Source organism: Heteronotia binoei, chromosome 6, assembly GCF_032191835.1.
Source record: "Heteronotia binoei isolate CCM8104 ecotype False Entrance Well chromosome 6, APGP_CSIRO_Hbin_v1, whole genome shotgun sequence".
Taxonomy (NCBI): domain Eukaryota; kingdom Metazoa; phylum Chordata; class Lepidosauria; order Squamata; family Gekkonidae; genus Heteronotia; species Heteronotia binoei.
Window position 1 is genome coordinate 26,170,020 of NC_083228.1, and position 20,440 is coordinate 26,190,459.

The 20,440-nt window shown below is 39.3% G+C and overlaps 1 protein-coding gene across 4 annotated transcripts in view; it reads right to left on the reverse strand.

Moving 5' to 3' along the window:
* Window positions 1-20,440, reverse strand: part of HERC4 (HECT and RLD domain containing E3 ubiquitin protein ligase 4) — a 53,003-nt gene that overhangs the window by 13,735 nt on the left and 18,828 nt on the right. For 2 of the 4 annotated variants that reach the window (XR_009555550.1, XM_060241126.1), the window contains exons 2-15: window positions 19,424-19,710; window positions 17,029-17,188; window positions 13,626-13,702; window positions 12,577-12,798; window positions 12,308-12,399; window positions 10,624-10,754; window positions 9,183-9,343; window positions 8,669-8,745; window positions 7,744-7,865; window positions 7,000-7,059; window positions 6,776-6,887; window positions 6,095-6,284; window positions 4,131-4,303; window positions 2,810-2,929 (exon numbers count right to left, since the gene is read on the reverse strand). Coding sequence is in view for 3 of the 4 variants with exons in the window: in XM_060241126.1 (XP_060097109.1) it covers window positions 2,810-2,929; window positions 4,131-4,303; window positions 6,095-6,284; window positions 6,776-6,887; window positions 7,000-7,059; window positions 7,744-7,865; window positions 8,669-8,745; window positions 9,183-9,343; window positions 10,624-10,754; window positions 12,308-12,399; window positions 12,577-12,798; window positions 13,626-13,702; window positions 17,029-17,188; window positions 19,424-19,649 (1,923 nt within the window). In the remaining variant the exon portion in view is untranslated. Of the gene's footprint in view, window positions 1-2,809; window positions 2,930-4,130; window positions 4,304-6,094; window positions 6,285-6,775; window positions 6,888-6,999; window positions 7,060-7,743; window positions 7,866-8,668; window positions 8,746-9,182; window positions 9,344-10,623; window positions 10,755-12,307; window positions 12,400-12,572; window positions 12,799-13,625; window positions 13,703-17,028; window positions 17,189-19,423; window positions 19,711-20,440 lie in introns of those variants that run through there. The other 2 variants (XM_060241125.1, XM_060241127.1) reach the window with 2 other exon arrangements.

The following is a 20,440-nucleotide window of genomic DNA, read 5'->3' on the forward strand; positions in this document are numbered from 1 at the left end:
TCTCAGATCATATCCTTAGATTTAAGGCAATTAACTTATGCTGTGCTATAAGTATGCATGTGAACATTCTCTTTTAAATAAACACTTTATAACTTTTAATGCGGGAGTGGTTCTCCATACTACACAGACCTCCACCGTCTCAGAAACACTATTTTAAAAGGAGCTCCAGGGGGAAGGCCAGCAAGTGGCTATTCCTCCAGGGCCACCCAAGGCCGTAGCCTGTCCCCATACTGATCAGGCACCAGAGAGCAGGAGACACAGAGGCAAGGCCTCCGAACTTGGAAGGGAAGCTGCAGTCCTGACCCTCCCACTGGGCAGTTCCTTACGAAGGTCAGGTGGTGGTGATGGTGGGCTACCTGAGAGTGGAAGAAAAACCGCTCCAGGTGTAGAGGAAAATCTAGGAGGGCAGGGTGGAATAGGGCCTGAAGGCCAGAGCAGGCACATTCCAGTAAGAGATCAGAAACAGAACTGAGGTTCATGTGACATTTCCCCAATCTTGTTCTTCACAGCAATGGGAGAAATTAACAAACAGATTGGGAGACACCGCCTTGTGCCATTTCCCTGGTTTGGCCGTTCAATTCTCCCCAGCAGTGAAAGGTACAAAGATTCTTGCTCCATTTCTTCCCTGTTATAACCCTGGGATAATATAACCTGAAAAGAGCAATACAACATTGTGGGAAATACAATTATCTCCATTTCATCCCCAATACTTTCAGTTACAATATTTTGCATTAAGGCCCTACAGCTAAGAACTGGTACACTTGTAAAAACTTAACAGAATGGGGATAAAGGAGACCGCTCACAAAAATGGTTGGCATGTTAATGGATGTACCATCTCAGCTATACAGCCCACCTGGAGTAAAGATTATTAAGGAAACACAGTCAATCCATAGTTTACAACCCAAGAGAAATATTAAGAGGAGGTTGATATAAATTATTCTGCTAGTATTATAGCTAAAAACTGATACTTGACTCAAGCAAAACTAAATAGGCTGTGTCTTATAAAGACTATAAAACACTGGAGCGCAGGGTTTTTTAGCTATTTGCTGCCTTTCAAGTGTATTTTATTGTAAGCCAGTCTGAACACAGGAAAGGATAAACAAACATTAGGCTACCAGAGCCAATCTCTTTCATTTATGGTAGAGAAGTGAAAATGACAGACTTTGGCATAATCCATGCAGTTTTCAGCCATTTAATAGTCTCTAATCTTAACTGGACAATAAATAGACTGTAACTGTAAACCAACAGATAAGACATTTTGTGCAAATTTAACTGTGGTAGCTAAAGTGGTTTGGGCTTGTTACTGGAGAGGACAGAGCACTCCATTTCCAACTGGCTGAGAAAAACTGCTTATATAGTAGAAAGGTTTTAAAAACCTTACTGGCATAAATCTTATTTAGTGCCAGCAGAGCAGTATTCACAGAAGCAAATATCCTACTTCCTCCTTCCTGCTACAGCCTGCCGTGCCCCCCAGGGGTCAAAGAACCCCTGGGAATAGCAAGGGGTAAAGTGGGAAGTTCAAACACACACACTTTCATTGGAGGAAAACAAGGCGAAGATTCAAACTGCAGAAATTTTACACAGACAAAATGAGGACTATGTGCCACAAAAATGAATAGCAAACTAAAATGAGGAATATATGGCATAAAAAGTGCAGCTAGAATATCATATGGTTAAGATTTAACACTGTATATATATATAGTACTTCATTCTCTTGAGGAGAGAAAAAAAATTGTTGTATATGGACTTGAAGGGATGCTTCAAATACAAACACCTGAGCCAATGGTATGAATCCTATTTTGACAACCACATGTGAGATGTTACACACTGGCCTGTGCATTTTGCCATGGAACACCAAGCCACAGAAATGAACTCCAAGCGACTGTCATACTCTTAGACCAAGATGACAACAATCTTCTTTATCAGCATGCAATTATACAAACAGCTGTATTTTCTATACGGAAGAAGATATGGCACACAGGAAATCAACGGTTGGCCTTTGCTCATGCCTCAGATGGTTATCGTCATCCCTAACGTGACAGCAAATAAAGCTTACCTCTAAGGACTGTTGTGAGGACCCGTGAAGCAAGGATTCCAGAGCAAAACAAAATACAAACACAAGACAGGCATCATTGTAAAACATCATGTTGATTTCCCCCAGTTCAAGGCCTCTACCTTGAGGGTTTTCACATGTTGCAAAATTCCTATACAGAAGACACTTGGAAATAAAAAGACATACCTGAAAACAGCTTGAAAGGTCTTTGTGATGAAGACTTTTCATTTCCAAGTGGAGAACTGCACAACTGTGTAGGAATTTCATAAAATGTGAAACAGTGCATAACCACACCATAGTGTGCAGAAGTATTTGAGGTTGGATGATCACAGACTGCCTTTTCACTGCTTACGTATGTGACAAAATATGGAAAACCTCAAAAAAGCACATATTTGGGGAATTTTAAAAAAACCAAAACTGAAAAAAACCCCTAAAAAACAGCCTCAACAAACAACTCGTCATATAGTAGAACTGTTCCTGGGATAGATACTCCCACATAGCAGAAAAACTGTCCCTTGACACAGAAATGCATTATGTGATGGAAAAGGCCAAGTCAGAACTGTGCTCTGTGACATACAGCTTTCTGTGGATAGGATTTCTATTTTTATTTTTTTAAAGACAGGAAAGCAACAAAGCAGGTCATTCACTCACTCTCAGTATGACATGGAATACTTCCAGGATGAATCAAAATCCATAAAACATGGAGAAATATAGATATGTATTGTAGACGATATGGACAAAAATGGAAATACCTACCATGCCATAAGCCTGCTGCTGGACCCAGCTGATGTAGTCATTTCTTATGTCTATCAAATCCTGTACTTCGTGTATGTAGAATTTATCATACTGTATGATTTGTCCCCCTTTTTCATTTACCTAATTTTTAAAAATATATATATATTTGTCACTAAGAATATTCTGCATCCCATTCTACTAAGACTAAGTATTTTCATGCTCTAAGACTTGTCATCTACGAGAGCCATACCTCCTTTTGAAGCAAATGTGTTTGACAAAAAATACCATTTTCCTTTATAAATATCATATATGCCAAGGTGCACAAGAACATAGGCATGTACAGAGAATTCAAAGCATGTATACATTTTCTAGAATGAAACAACTGAACAGAGGCAACCCACACCAAACTTGCACAGCTTTTAAAAATTCAGCAAAACATTTCAGATTCACCAAGCAGAAGAACTGAGAGATTCCACTTCTATTCATTCACTTTAGAGTACCACCCCCCCCCCCCCCAAATCATGGTTATTTTAAACTATGGCACATTGCCTATTTCTACACTCATTTATTTTATTTAAGTGCTTTTAACCCACCCATCTGTAAATGAAAACTCAAAGCAGCTTAGAGCATCAAAAATTGTAAAAAAACAAAACAAAACTGCACAACAACAAAAAAACCCGTGAAATTCTAGAAATATTTAAACACAGCTTTACCTAACAACCATCTACCTGCCATCAACAGACTATTCCATATGATGGAGGGGGTGGGAGTCAAAGCAGATGGTAACAACTATGCCCGGGATGAGAACAGTCTCTCCCCATGCAGCCAGGCACAATTAACTCACTAGCTTTGATTTAAGTATCAGCAGTCCACTGTTAAAATATATACTTCAAATTGTATCCTATTTCTTCCATTATAAGGTGTTTACAGTCGGCTGTCCAAGGGACCTCTGATTTTTTGCCTGAAGTAAAATACAACTGAAACTAGCTTATTCTTCACAAAATGAAGTTTAACTCCGTTTATGAAACAGATGTGACTCTTCTTGCTGTGGCCTGGGCGAAAACAAGGGTAAATGCCCCATTTGATGTTATTATATGCAAAGAATAATCTATCCTATTAAAATAGTTTTTAAAAAAATAAAAATCCTATCTCACATTCTATTTGCATTTCCATTCATAAAACACAAATTAACACTTATTTCCATGCTCAAAACACAAATGCCCGAACTCCAAGCGGTCCATGCAGCCAGAAAGCACTGCAGAAGAACTTTAACATCAGTTTTGCAAATGCAGAAATGTACTTACTGAACTTAAATATGGATACATTGTGATAAGAGACATACCCTATGCAAAATTTCCAAAACTTTGAGGGCAGTATGTAAACAGCTAGTGAAGATTCTTTGCTCTGAAGGAGGAATGCCTATCTTATTCAGCTTCAAAAGATGAACCACCACATCCTTGTAAAGTTCCACTACTTTAAGAAACAATGGAGGCTCCAATAAAGACCACCAGTTTTCTGTAAATACAGGACAAAAAAAGTTGAGTAATTTGCAGATACAGACAAAAACACAATACAACTTAACTGAACATGTAAGTAACTATTACTTGTATCAATTTATAAGTTGTTCCACATTAGCCACACTCTCTCAATCAAAGCTAGAGCTGTGCCAAGCTCTCTCAATCACACAGCAGAGCTACAGAGCCAAGCTCCTCCACTGGCTGAGGCTCCTCCTCCTTTGGGGAAGGGGGAAGAGGGAAAGAGCGGAAGAGACTGCTTTGCTCACTTCACTTAAATTGCATGGGAGAAATACAAGAAGCACCTTTAAGACCAACACAATTTTATTCGAGGTAAGAGCTTTTTGCCTTGCTGCATAGTGTGTGTGTGTGTTGTTAGGCTTGTTTTGTTAGTAGTCTCCTGGGTTCCATCCCTTTTCACTGTATTCATGCTTTCATGATTCAGTCTCTCTCAGTAGGAAAGCATTGTGAACTATTTAGATGAGGAATAGAAACAAGGTGCATTACGCTGAGAGTATGTGCCCAGCACATTTCCTTCATGGCCTTCCCAGATAGTAGGCTGATACTGACCACTATATTTGTAGTGTTATGCTTTCTGGCTGCATGGACCACTTGGAGTTCGGGCATTTGTGTAGTGTTGTAGTTATTTCTCTGGGGAAGGCAGAGTTTTGTAGCTCTCAGTGTGCGTCATGGTGCTTTCACGTGTCCTTAACTAGCACATAAAACAACTTATGTACAAAAACTTGCAATGCCCAGCCATTTCATGTTTTCCCCTAGTTCCTAGGGCACAGAGCATTGACCATGAGATTTCTGTAATGAATGTCAATAAATCAAAAGTAGGTTTGCGATTTAACATACACACCTGAACAGCATACTCAAGATTTTTATGCAATAATTCAGAGCAAAAGGTGTCAGTTCAGAGACAGTTAAACAAATATTGCAAGTGTGCTAATGTTTTAAGCATGTTTTATTTATAAACCCGTGTTTATCTGTGCCCTTTATAAAGTTTATATCTCGACTACCTGGCATTACATTTTTATGACACACATGACCCAGCCCAACAAGGTATCGTTTATGTCTGATCTAGCCTTCATAACAAATGAGTTTGACACCCCTGATATACAGCTTACCAGCGCTGAAAAAACAGGACAAATAAATTTAGGCCCATAAATCTCTGTTGGAATTGGTGTTAAGGAGTTTAAAATCTAATCTAAATGATAATTTTCAAGAACTTTTTAACTAGAAAAAAAATTTCTAGATTTAGAAGCGTGATCATAAACAGATTCTTTATTACACAGGAAGCAATGGGAGTAAGGGTTTGGGGATTAATTCCTCATTGGCTGCAGCATTTTCCACTAAGACATCACCTTAGGAGAATTACGATCTTAATTTAGACTGAGAAATTATCATCTTGGGAGGTGATGGTGCTTACTAATTTGAGGAAGAGCAGTGCACTCTCTCAAATATATTCATAGAGTTGTGTGATATGAGAAAATATCCAAGCAAACATTTCTGGGGGAAATTTCAGGAGCACTAATTCCTGATGTTGGAGCAGAATTTATGATTAACAATGTAATTGCACAGTTCAATGTTTAAAAACCAGCAGGGCCCGAAATTACAAGCAGAGGTTATTTTTATAGGGTATTTCTATATTTCTCATACAGTATTCTCATACAGATATAACAAGGTACAAAGGCAGCAATGTTTCTCTTAAGTAGCATAAAAAGCTGAGGGCCCACACATGCAAATTCATAGTTGAAGACTGTTTCGTTTTTTAAAAAAGAGACCTTACCAAGTACTTTCAAAGGAGCCTTTTCTAGATTTACAATTGCTGCTGCAAAAGGAATTGCTAGTGTCATGTAGTTGTTTGAATCACTCATCAGTGGGCATTCTGGCAGTGTTAAAAACAGCCTTAAGGCTTCAACATCAGGCAAGGAACTTGTCAGTTTAGGAATAAGGTTCTTCTCCAAACTAGCTGCCACCTAGGAACATTGTGCGAAGCAAGAGTCTACCTTTAATTTAAAACACTTTCAAGAAAAACAAACAGATGCATATTACCAATTATAAATGAAAAACCTGAACATAAACTGAATTTGTGCAGCAGTGCTTTCATAAAGAAAGAAAATATATCAGAAACTTTCAGTAACCATCCCTGAGAAAAAATGTTTCTTGACAACTACCTTACAAGAACAACAGCTAGTGATTATGGCCATTCATTTCTGTTCTGTCCTATAAAGCACATTCATATGTACTTATTTCAACTCTAAAAACAATAAAAATGCAGCAAATATTTCTTACATAGCTACATCAGAACCATTACTATAATTTGTGTCTTTAAAATGAAGAATACAAATATAGCATTACAAGCCTAAATTTACAAATTCACAGTAAAAAGGATCTACAAGTTAATATTACACAGCATCTATTCAACGATGTAACAAAACTGAATCAAAGGAGAATTTTCAGGACCAACCTGTTGAGATATGTGGGGATACACTGGTTGTATAAGTTTATGAAAAAGTAGTCGAGCAGCATTCATATCAACTCCTGAGAATCTGGCACTAGTTCTGTAGTGATCGTCATTACTGCAGAGAGAAAAGAAAATTCAGTTTTATAAACTTTTCATTCATTTATTTGGGGAGTTAATATTGTCATTTTTAAGTTACAAGTTCAAAATAAGATACACCACCCACGCACCTGATAGTTAAAAAGCTTCCGTTCAGGCAACCAGTGGAGGAAAATGTTCCATCTATTTCACTAAAAAATAAAAAAATGATGGTTTAATGCAACATTTAAACCATCTGCAAAGCTTACTGATGGCATTCTATCCATTGGCTAATTGTGCCTAATATAGTACCAATAGATAAATTGGGACAGACAAACTGTGAATAGACAAAAGTGACTATTCACAGCTAGCTAGCATATTTCAGAAAGACTACCCACTATGCTGTAAAAACTTAAGCTTGATTGATGCTGGAATCAAAAAACACAGTAAGAGCAAACTGTAGGTGACATTTAAACTTGTTCACTCTTGTAAAAGGCAGACCACTGACAATCAAGTTAAACGCATGAAAGGGCCTTATACTAAATCAGACCCTTGGTCCAAAGCCAGTATTGTCTCCTCAGACTGGCAGCAGCTCTCCAAGGACTCAGGTAGAGGTCTGTCACATCACCTACCGCCAGATCTTTTAACTGGAGATACTGAACCTGGGACCTTCTGCATGGCAATTGAATGCTCTACTACCACTTGAGCCACAGCCCCAACAGATGCAAGAAGCTGTCTTACATGGAGTCAGACCACTGGACCTTTGAAGTTAGTACTGTCTACTAGGATTCACTCAACGTCAAGCCACACTGACAGAAAAAGAACAAAAGGAAAAGGAAAAAAACCACCACTGGCTATACAATTGGCCAAAGAGCAGAAACTTAATTTGTCCTTACTTTGCTATCTCTACAGGAAGTCTTCCAGAACAGCCCTGCAGTCTCTGAACAAAAGCATCATTCACAGTCCAGATTTCCTTTGAAGGATGAGGATTTCTGAAGTCATCTGCTGGGACCAAATCCTGCATTTGGCAAATGATACGGCTCAATAACTACGGTTTTTTCAGTCACTTGACATCTTGACCTTTGCTCTCCATTTCTTATCAACATATTACTTATAAACAGTAGGCACACAAGTTTCGATGCAATATTACCTGACAATACTCAAACAAAAAGACTGATTTTCATAATTAATAGACAGACTTTTAAAAAATTTCTCACATTACAGTGTTATGATCATATGCAGCATACATATATATTATGTATATCAAGCTGGCAACACCATTACAGACATACAAATCTACTGAATAGTCCAGAGGTGCATCTTATGAATATGCATTTCACTCCCAGTTATTGCTTTTTGCAACCTCAAGAAAGGACTGTTTCTATATTTAATGGGAAGAAACAATTATTTAATGCTGAACCTTGTGCTTCTGAACAACTGAAAAAGAATGTATCACATTCTATTTTCTATCATACCAGAGTTCTATGACTCAAACTAAAAACCTTACCTGCTTCAAATGCTGTGTACTATGTATGCAACAAAGCAAAGCTTTTATATTCAACTTGTAAGTCATAATTAGATGATTTATCACCAAATTCTAAAGCATCTAAACAACTGAAGATCTGGAAAATTCATGAGGCTTAATAAGGCAAAAAATACAAATGAAATTATATGGCCAGGGCTATAGCTTAACAGTACTTCAATCAGGCAAAGGAAAATCAATGTTAATGTAAAGTTGAGGGGCCTGACATCAAACAAAATCCAACACACCATACTAAACACAGAAACCAGTTTATAGATTTTTAAAAGTAGATAAAATACCTCTGGAGTAAAATAATGTGAAAAACTTTGATCTCCACCAGAGAAAATCCTCTTTACACAATAATACTGTTCACCATCTATAATTAAAATCAGATACAATTAAAACCAAGTAAATTGAATAGACTGTTACACTGGCACTGATACTTTAATTAAAGAGGTATGAATGAACTTTAAAAATGCAAGGACAATACCATCCGCTAACTCTGCTAAGAAATGCCTGTATGCCAGCATTTACCATCACATCACTGCCTTATGTTGGGAGCTACATCTGCAGTTACTATTTGACACTATTACAGAGGTGAATGTATTCAATAAGAAACTAGATTCTCTTCATAAAGGAGGCGCTTTAAAGAAGAAGAGCTATTTATTACATTTAAGGTAGATTACAGATAGAGCCAAAAAAATCTGATCATGGTGCCCATGAATTAATTCCCTGACTCACAGTAGTGCGTCATTTAAGAATGACTCACTGACATAACAGGCAAATAGATACTCGACATACATCTGCAGTTACCTGAATCCGGTGGGATCTGGCCACCATAAGGAAGCCAATTTGCTTTTACTGGGAAAGGGCTTTTCCGGTTACTGGTTGATCCTGTGCCTAATTGCCCATTCCCTCCAAGGCCAAAAGAATAAATTCTCCCAGTTGAAGGAACAAATGCAGAAGTGTGTTGTCTAGGGCAGAGAAAGAACAAACATTCAAAAACAGCTTGAGAATTGCTGCGGTGCCCCACACAGGGCTGTTCAAAAGACAACATAAGCAGAATGCTTAATTTGCCATTGTTAGTTCAGGAGGGCCCCTGAGACTCCTCCCCAAGATAATGGAGTAGCAGCACCTGACTGGAACAGCATGGCAGTGGCTGGCACTCCTCTACCATCCAGACACCTAAAGATATCAGAAGATGGTTATAAGGAAGACAATGACTACCTGCCATTTTTCTGTTCTGCCTATACTAATACATTCCAATTACAGGAATACATAACTTCGGGGGGGGGGGGGGGATTCAAGATACTTGCAACAGTTGGAATTTCAAGAGAGAATTATATGGGTTCCTATAAACTAAGGAGGGGCCATGGCACAGTAGTAGAGTATCTGCTGTGCATGCCGAAGGTCCTGGGTTCAGTATCAGTTAAAGGGACCAGGTAGTAGGTGATGTAAAGAACCTCAGACAGACACCCTGGAGAGCTACTGCCAGTCAGAGCAGAAAATCCTGACTTGACAGACCAATAGTCTGATCAAGCAGAAGGCAGCACTGTGTATTTTTGTCTAACTGTGAGTAGAAGGAAACTGGAGGCAGATTCCCTCTCGTTTTCCCTTTTCCACAGCTGGTCCCCTGTGACCTCCAGAAAGCCAGTAAGTGAGGATCAGGAGAGCCTTGTGGACACAACACCACATAGCCCAGGGGAACATAGTGCAGAGGGTGAACTGGGTGAAACTGCCCCTCTTGCTCTTACATGAGCAAAAACCTTGCTCCATCCACCAAAAAGGAAGGCCATTTTGTCCGACCCCTTCTTTTCTCAGAGGCCCCTCATGCCATGTGGCATTTTGCCCATTAGGGTCACTCACTGATCATAATCAACTTTACATGATCACAGGAGAGCTGCTGTGTGAAGGGGGAAGGCTCACAGTTCCTAAGGTCCAGTCCCTGGTTTCTGAAAAACAAGCCAGATACAGGATGCTAATGTGCCTGTAGAACGTGCTTGTTTATTTAAACAAGTTCTATGCCTTTCTGCTTCCAAAGACACATCCTAGGCAGCTTACTGCCAATCCAATTAGGCAGTTTTCTGAACTGCATTAGTGTCAATCCAATTGAGTTATCCCTTGGGGCCTATAAACCCAGAATTGTCTAAATCACAGCACTCCTTTTCCTAACAGCATATCACCATCACGCCTTCTGCATGAAGGCACATAAAAGAATAACTTTTTGAAACCCCATTCCAAGACCAACTTTTACCTTCCGCAGGCGATTTGTGTAACTGTGCTCCCCATCAGTTCAAACACTTTCCTTGGGTTTATTTCATGACCCGTAGAATTGTGACCCAATTGCCCATAGCCTCCAGCTCCAAAAGTAAACACTCCTCCTTGCTTAAAAAAAAAGTGGTGGTTAGAAAATAACACACTGGCAGAATACTTCACATATTCACAGCCAGTTACAACTTGAGGGGGAAAAGACTAAATGCCTGCACTAATTAACTGCTAATTTTTACAGACTAGATACTATATTATTCCTTTATATTAAGCTAGCCTCCCCTTCTCATGTATAGCAGGCACAGCTGAGGGTAGAAACAGTAAATAACAGCATTCATGGAGAAAGGCAATGGTCCCATTTTGCTGAATTTCAACAAAAGAAACAGCTTACATGATTTCCATATGGCTGTGAACGGATAAATCTAATCTTAAGTCTACATCTTTTTAAAAAAAGAATCATGATCTGCAGAGAACTGAATTTTTATTTAAAGGCACACTGTCGGTAAAGAAAACAGTTGTCCTAAACTACTAGTAATATCAGACTGAGAAAAGGGACGGTTTAAAAGCTGTGTGAGCACACTGTGCCTGATCCGTAACAGGACTGCTGCTTTCGCTTCCAGATTTTATTTCACAAGTATCTCCAAGAAGTGCAGAAGAATGTTCAAAAGACTGCAAAAATCATTTCTCCATGGAACTAGTTCGGCAGTTTTAGACATGGAATAGGTCCAAGGTCCTATAATACAATTTATATCTTCTATACAGAACAAGGGAACCCTGTCATACTTGTTCATAGAGATAGATCCAAGAGGACAACCGTGTTGGTCTGAAGCAGTTGAAGTCCTGCTTTGTTCAAAGACTCGTTCATACAAAACAGAAACCAAGTAAACATGTACTTACATTTATATATTCAGATTGAATTTAAATGAAAGCGTATATAGTAAGAGCTGCTTAAAAATGTCATGTTGCACGCACACACGGTTAATAAACATGGAAAGATAAACCTTAGGCTCTGGCACTACCACAAAGGGATATCCATCACTAAGGGACCCACTGGCAGAGTTACTGGAGCCATGCACAGAGAGTGAAAAAAAATCAATCTTTCTAACAGAAGGCATCTGGAAGCAATAAGCATGAGCTCCTCACCTCCCCCATTTCAAAAAATGAGTACTAATTTAATCATAATATGCCAACCACTACAGTTTTTTCCAATTAATGTGAATGCAACTTGGAGAAAACTGTAGCCACTGAAATACCAAGTTGCTAGCTCACTGCTCCTGTGCATTGACCACTTGTATGCAAAGGAAAAAAAGAGGGAAACAAGTGGCTAAGTATAACAAGCAACTCCTACTTTTCAGGAAGGCTAAAGCAGAGGAAGAATTCATAGCCCAAGGCCACCATTACAGGGTACAGTATCTGAAAAAAACAGACCAGCTAGTGAGCAATGGTGGCAGAAAGGTTTATCCTCTCCCTTCTCTGTACACAGTTGGTGCTCACACGTTGAGGCAGCTTGGCACAATTTGGCTACAGCCTTCCTATTTCTGGCTACACATGCAGCCAAGTAGCTTGAACTGCACAAGACTGAGCGCGGGGGAACACGTCCCTTGCCCCACCCATCTATCTCCAATGATCAACAATAAAGGCTGACAGAAGCTTCATTTCTGGTACAATACCTTTGTCAGAGCTGCAGTATGGTCTTCTCCACAAGAGATGTAAACAATTTTGTGAGATCTTAGTGACTTCAGAAGATTGGGAACGTATCTATCTGAAAGTTGTAATAATTCAGTACACGTTAATAAGGAACTTGGTCCCACTTTTTCAGAATAAACGTTAGAATTTCTATGGAACAGTGCAGGACAACAAATGGCAATGCTGTAGGAAGCTTTACAACTATTTGCTTTTTTGAAAATAACAACAGAGAAGAGGAATATGCTACACTTACCAGTTTCATCATTAAGACCAAGCTGCCCAAATTTGTTGCGCCCCCACCCAAAGACAGCTCCAGAAAGAGAAAGCACAAAGCTATGGGCGCCACCGGCTGCAATTTGGGCAAAAGGTATTCCCAGTAAAGATTTTATCAACTGTGGGGAAGTCTGCTTTTTAAATTCATAGCCTAAACCTAGTTGACCGTGCTTATTCTGTCCCCAGGAAAAAACTTCACTTCCTGTGGAAGAAAAAAGACAGATTTAAAATAATCAGAACAATGTCTCACTCTGAGAACTAGTTCATTGTTTTACAACACAAAATTCAAACACAAAATTCAAAACAATGAGTTAACAAATAAAGACATTTCCAAATTTGAGGGGGGGGAGACCATTCTGTTGCAACTTGCAGCTTCTTGCTCAAGGGTCAGTGTTACAGGGATAACTAAGTTACAGCTCAGTTGTTAGAAAAGAGGGGAAGCTCTTGCTGGGATAGCACTCTTATCACCCACCCTACTGTATCTAGGGAACAAAGACTTCCCCCCATGAAGCCTATCCCTACACTGCAATTTCTGATAGAAGTAAAATGTTACTAATATAAATCCTTGCAGTCTGACAGCAAGGAATGAAAGAAACACAATGACGTCTGTACCCACTCTGTGGTTCAGCAGCAGAGGGACAGGCACACAATGACAGGTAATGTGCTAGAACCAGCATGAGGATGGGGGAGTAAAAAGAACACAAGAGAAACACAAGGGTAAAGAACACATGAGCACAGTGGAAGGACACAAAGCATAATAAAACTAAGCAAGAGAGCATCCAAAAAACAAACAAACCAACCAACCCAAACCCTCACTTAGAATACAGCATTCATTTCCATGGCCATAACTAAAGGTTTAATTATTTGTTTGCCCAATTATAAAGTACTTTCTGTATGTTCAATCTTCAGCTCCAAAAAAACATTTTTCCCCTCTGTGAAACCTTTCAGTACATTTTTACTGATACTGGAACACATTTCAACATTACAAATAAATAAGAATGTAACAGCAGCTTTAAGAGTTTTGGTTACCTTTGGAGAGTGCAAGTGAATGATAGTAGCCACAGGAAACCTGCACTATTTGGATGTCTGATAAGCTTTTAATGTTTCTATGGGAACAAGAAAAGATTGGATCAGCCTTTCATGGCAAGAAATGAAGGGAAACAAACAAATGCATATCAAGCATTTGAAGACCATGTGAATAAAAAACCACTGTAAGTACTACACAGAACCTTCACAGCTTTTTGGAGGCACAAGTGCTTCCTCTGTAACTGCTAATCTATTGAACAAAGCAGGAGTCAAGCTGCACCTTTAAGACCAACAAAGGTTTATTCAGAACGTAAGCTTTCATGTGCTAAAAGCACACTTCTTCAGACTAGGGGATCAGGTACAGTGGGCTGAAATACATGCAGTTGGTGGATTAAGAGGGCAAACTGATACAGAGCTGGGTTCACATGGCGGAACAGTATGACAATTTAGAAGGCCATTTGGTTTGGATAGCCATAAAAGGCAATAAAAGTTGCCTACCAATTGGTGTTTCTGCAAGTCCAGGTAAATTACAAAAGGACAGGTATGTGGAGGTCTTCCAAGCAAATTATATATTTTCTGTCCAAAAGACAATGGCCAAAAACACTTTTACTGCAGAACAAATTGCAAAGGAAGGTTTCAAGAAGGGTTCACCCTCCTACATTTGTCCAGATTTCAAAGGAAGTATTTTGTGACACTCAAGGCATTTTGATTCCCATACACTGAGCTAGATCCAGGTGTAATTTTCTCCTGACAAATGTCACTTCTGTCAGCAGTGTGAGACTTTCCTGCTTTCCCACTACAGTTTAGTGAGCTCCCCAAAATGCTGCTCCTCTGTAACAGCAGGAGGGGCAAATGGGAGGGAAGGATTGAAGTGGGAGGGGCATACCAGTGAAATTGCCTTCCACTTCTGCTAGAAGATAATTATCATTGAGTGCAACCTAGCATAGACATTTCTCAAATATTAGGCTACAATCCAGCTGACAAAAGATGTACGCATTGGCAGTGATGCATACATTCAGTGGGTCAACTATCATTCTGCCCATACACACATATATATACACAAGTGTATATATATGCCATATTACAGACTGTGTTTAAAACAACTCAAATGCTGCCTGGCCAAGAAAAAAGGCTCTATTAAGTATATGACGATAGTTAATATGTAGTTATATGCCATGCTTTAGATCAGGGATGGCCAAACTGTGTCTCAGGAGCCACATCTGGCTGCTTCTCACATACTGTATGGCTCTTGAAGCTCCCACTGCCCTGCTGGCCAGCTTGGAGAGAGCATTTCTCTCTTTAAATCAGTTTGGTGTAGTGGTTAAGTGCGTGGACTCTTATCTGGGAGGTTTGATTCCCCATTCCTTCACTTGCACCTGCTGGAATGGCCTTGGGTCAGTCATAGCTCTCACAGGGGTTGTCCTTGAAAGGGCAGCTCTTGTGTGAGCTCTCTCAGCCCCACCTATCTCACAGGGTGTTTGTTGTGTGTGTGAGGGGGGGGGGAGAGGTAAAGGAGATTGTGACTGCTCTGAGACTGAGATTCAGAGTATAGTGCGGGACATAAATCCAATATCATCATCTTCTTCAAGCCAAGCCAGCTGGCAGCTTGGAGAATACATTTAACATTACAGTTGCTTTATTTCTACCTCTACCTCACCCCCTCTATTTGCCTGCCTTCCTGTCTTGCAGCTCTCAAACATCTGACATTTATTCTATGTGGCTCTTACATTAAGCAAGTTTAGCCACCTCTGCTTTAGATGTCTGGATGACTCAAATGCAGATAATTAAATTCACTTGACCATTCTTCTGTCACCAACTCACAGTACTAAATTCTCAAACCACTTAAATTTCCTGAATTTAAGAAACAGCTTTAGTAATTTGGGAGAGCAAACTGCTGAGGGGGAGGGTAATGGCCTGACAAACCCTCAGAACTTTAATCTGATGTGTCAGAACTTCTGTTTCTTGTACTTATATAACTAAAGAAACTGTCATAATCAGGAACAAAACATAACCCACATTTTTAAAAATCCCTAAATATTATGTTCTAAATTAATGCTCTGCCAAATACGGCAGTCAAATATTCTATTAATATGACTATTTTAATAATGCATAAGTAATAAGGCTACTTGGTGAAAAGCATGCTGGCTATACAACTATACATACTAGATTTCTCCAGTTAACCCAACAGTTCAATTCAGAACAGATGATCAAATTGCAAACATATCCACCTTTTTTTCTTACAGTTAGTTAATTAGTTTCAGTTCAAAAGATTTCCCAATATAATACAGAAAAAATTAATTATATCTCTTAACTGGTTTTTAAAATCTTAGCCTAGTTTCCACATGTATTGAATTATTAAGATACAAGTTAGTTCCTAAAAATAGTTTCCTACCGATCAGAAAAAAGTAATACTAAGTCTTTATGTATCTTCAGAGAACCCAGTGAGTTTCATATACATTCAAGGCCCCCTACAGATACTATTAACAGAAACTTTAAAAGACAGAAGATCCAATCACATATTGTCTAAATTCCATCCTGTTACATGAACACTAAAGAGTTAGACATTTCTATCCAAACCGGAGCTAGGATCCAGCCTTTGGCCTTTTCTTTCTTAATCTTTTCACTTTCAATATCAGAGTATTATATCTAGTAATAAAGTAGTTATGTTGTTGGCCTACAATAAAAGTCAGTATTTATGTTTTTAAGTAAAAAGGTAAAGGTAGTCCCCTGTGCAAGCAGCAGTTGTTTCCAACTCTGCGGTGATGTCACATCACAACGTTTTCCCGGCAGACTTTTTACGGGGTGGTTTGCCATTACCTTCCCCTGTCATCTACACCTTCTTCCCAGCAAGCTGGATACTCATTATACCAACCTCAGAAGGATGGAAGGCTGAGTCAACCTTGAGCCAGCTACCTGAACCCAGTTTCCGCTGGGATCAAACTTAAGTCGTGAGCAGAAAGCTCAGACTGCAGTACTGCAGATGGGAGCTACTTAAGTAAGTAAGTAAAATTTTATTTGTATCCCGCCCTCCCCCGCCGAAGCAGGCTCAGGGCGGCTAACAACACAATGACCAATGGTACATTAATAAATAGAACAGTAATAAACAACACAATGACCAATGGTACATTAATAAAACAATTACATTAAGAACATTAAAATTGAGCATTAATTTAACCTTAAAAACCAGTTAGAGTTACGGCTGAGAGAGGTGTGTTTAGATCTACCTATCATGAATCAAGGATTTCCTACCACCATTCCTCTGGAATTTATACATGTAGAACATACTGTATAAAGTGAAATCCAAAATATTTTAAATGTGTACAGCCAGAACAAAAACAGCCATCTTTACAAAGCATTTTCTTAAAAAGTGCAAGTAAAAAATTCTCAGATTACGTCTCTGCTTTACCTGGGCACTCTAATACATTCTTCAGTTCCTGGCAAGCCAAGCTGTCCATCTACTGCAAAACCCCATGCAAAGACTTGTCCCTTGTCATTTAATGCTAACGTGTGGGCTTCTCCACAAGAAACAGCTACAATATATTGAGCATCCAGGGCACCAACCTGCTCTGTAATTGCCAAAGAAAAAAGGTTACATAATTTTTATGCTGCAACTGCCAAAGCAATTTCCAGAATTAACTACCAAAACACACACACCCATACACACACAGCTAAGAGTAGCAGCAAGATTATTACTGGCAAGAACTTAGATTTACAGCCTTCAGTAGGTAAATGACTAAGAAAGTGTCAGTTTAACACATTTGTAGCTAAAACTGAACTTGGTCAGGACTAACGGAAATGCAAGAATGGAGGTGGTGTCATGTAAGTAAAACTTTCTGGTTTGTAAAGCCAATGCTTGATATTCATGTTGTTTGTGTTACTGCACATCTGTTCTTCATTTTTGATATGGATGTAATTTCTCATTTATACAAAATTTTAAAAGCAAAAAAAAAAGTATGCTGATAAATGTATTAAATCTCCTTTACTTGTCTTCAGATACTGCATAACCCAAGAGGCATAATCCTGCAAACCACAATAAGGATTGATTATTTTTCTTTAGGAGAATAACACACACAGTGTTGAAGACTGAGTAGTCAATGTATTTCCTGAGGCAGAATGCCTCCTTATGTATCTAAATTTCTAATATATTAGTAATGGGTCCTCTCCACCAATGGAAGAAAAGCACCCACATTTATACAACCATTGAAAGCTATTTTTGTAATGTCAGCATAAAAATTTAAAACTTCCATGCATCCTCATTTAGTACACAATGTCATGGGTGCTGGGGACCCTGTAGAGGAAGTTGAGCCTGCAGCAGAAACTGTGCCCCTGCCACCTGCACCAGTGCCCCTGCCTCCTGCTGGAGAAGATCCCAGCCCCCCTGCCTCGCCCTCTCGGGTGGCGCGTGTGCGTGACCGCCTCCGTCAGGACCTCAGGGATCGGAGGAGGGCGGCACGCTCACAAGCAAGACGCTCCCTGAGCCCTGAGTTTTGAGAGGATTCTGGCCCTTCTAAGAGCAAGGATGCTTGAGTTGCAACAGGATCCTGGCTGCCTCTCTGAGCCAGCAATTAGCCCAAATGGGCAACAGCCAGCAGAGGGCTATATAGCTGTAGGCTTTGGGAGGAGGCTTTGTGGAAGCAACTAGTCATCTACCTGACGTCCTAGCATCCACTTCGGCTTTTGACTTTGGACCTCCTGACCTTGGCTTGACTTCTGGAACCCCTGACTACGGCTTCTGAACCTCTGACCTACCATACCTGGACAACGATTTGGCTTTGGCACCTTGGACACTCTTGCTCACCGGTTACAGACCTTGGACTGCCCCTGGACTTCGCCTGGCCTGGCCCCAGCTCGTGACACACAACCCCCAATGATAAAAATGGCAACTGTGCTGTTTTCATACAGTAGCCTTTTTCCAGAGAAGCAAGAATGACCAAATTAAAACATACCAAAACTGCCATAAAATATTTAAGCATTTTTACAGTTTTATATATTTGCTAGATACTTCTTTTACACAGTGCAACAACAAAGTCAAAAGAACCATCTGCTTATCTTCTTGAAGCTCTACTAATTCTGGAAACATTTTAGTTATCTTGGCAACACTTTCTGCCATATGCATTCCACAAACCACCCTGAGTCAATTCATGTGACTACTTTATGGGGCAAAGCCATCTTAAGATTTATTTTGGTCACCACCGCTGCTGTTGTACATGTTTCAATACATATGAGTGCTGCTTCTATAAGATTTTGTCCTTGTGAACAGACACGTGTGCATTAAAAAAAATTGAGAATTGTCTTAGCCACAAATGCTACTAATGTACTTCACTTGTGGATTTTCAAATCAAAATTCACTATGTGGCTGAATGAGGAAGGTTTTAAAGGGAGATTATTTTGAATAGGGATGAAGTTCAAACACAGAAGGATCTTTCATATCTATATAAGCACAAAACCTCTCATATGGAGCAGTTCCTGTATGTATTGCCATCTCCCAAATTAAACCACATTTCAAAAAGATTTGAAGGACACAGGGTGCCACATGATAAGAATTCTCTAAAATGTGTGAATATGGTAGGCCAGATAGAATCTAGGTAAGTTTTTGCCTATGAAGTACTTTCTAAAGCTTTAAGCTTCATGATTTTTGAAAATCCGTTTTATGGGAGTGCTATTAAACACAAGAATTATTAATCACTCTGATGCATCAAATTAAATATACAAACTTAAGCAAACAGAACTATTGCCCTCCACCACACTTTCCATCCCACCTAAATAAATACAACATCCACCAGGCACTGCTTTTAACCTACCTGGTCTTTTTCTGGATTTTTCATGTCCCAGTTGTCCTAAATCATTACATCCACATGTGTATACAGTCCCATCATCCAAAACAAATACAGTGTGCCTTAGTCCACAGCCTACATCTTGAACTTTCTTGTTTAGGAAGAAGTTACATCTTCTAGGTTCAAGTACAACCTCTTCATCGATGCCCCCCAGTCCAAGCTGTCCAAATGATGCATTTCCCCAACACAACATGTTGCAATTCCTTTTAAGGATCTGTAAAGGTTTAGTGTTCAAAGGTGTTCTTTCAACATCACTGTTATAAGGAGAAAAATAAAGTCAGTCACAACTTGGAGTCACAGCTTTCAACCCTCATAATTATTTTGACTGGCTCAAACTAAAACAGTGTGGTAAAAATGGCAGCTTTCATTGTAAGGCTGGTAGCTTTAAGACTGCTGAAAATGATTTTTTTCCCCAAAAACAATCTGACTTCTGTATATATTCTAGCTTTGAAGAACCTCCCTGCTTCTGTTGACACTTTAGAGCTCAAAGCAACCAACATCCATTAACTTCTTTATGTTATCCCCAAAGCACATGGGATACAAAAATGTATCATCTGAAACATTTATCGAACCATGATGGCAGATCAGGAAACCAAGGACTGTTGATTCATTCAAGTATTGATCTAAATGAAAATGTATTGCTAAACATTTTAAATGTAGTGGTGTTCAGTCTGTTCTGTAGTTATGGAAGTAAGATATTTTGAATATTTCCCAGGTCAAATGATTGATCATTCTGGTGGACTTCAATATCCATACAAGGATAATGTCCCAGGACCAGATAAAGTTTTTATAGTCTAACTGCCTTACAGTCTCCTTGACTGCCTTAGGCCTCTATCGAATTGTGATGGGCCCAACACATAAATGATATCACACAGTGGATTTAATTTTTTGCACTAACCAACTGAGAAAACGCCTGGTTTCTGGGATAGAGACTGAATCTGCAGTGTGCTCTGACCATTACCTACTTAAAGCCAAGCTGAATGT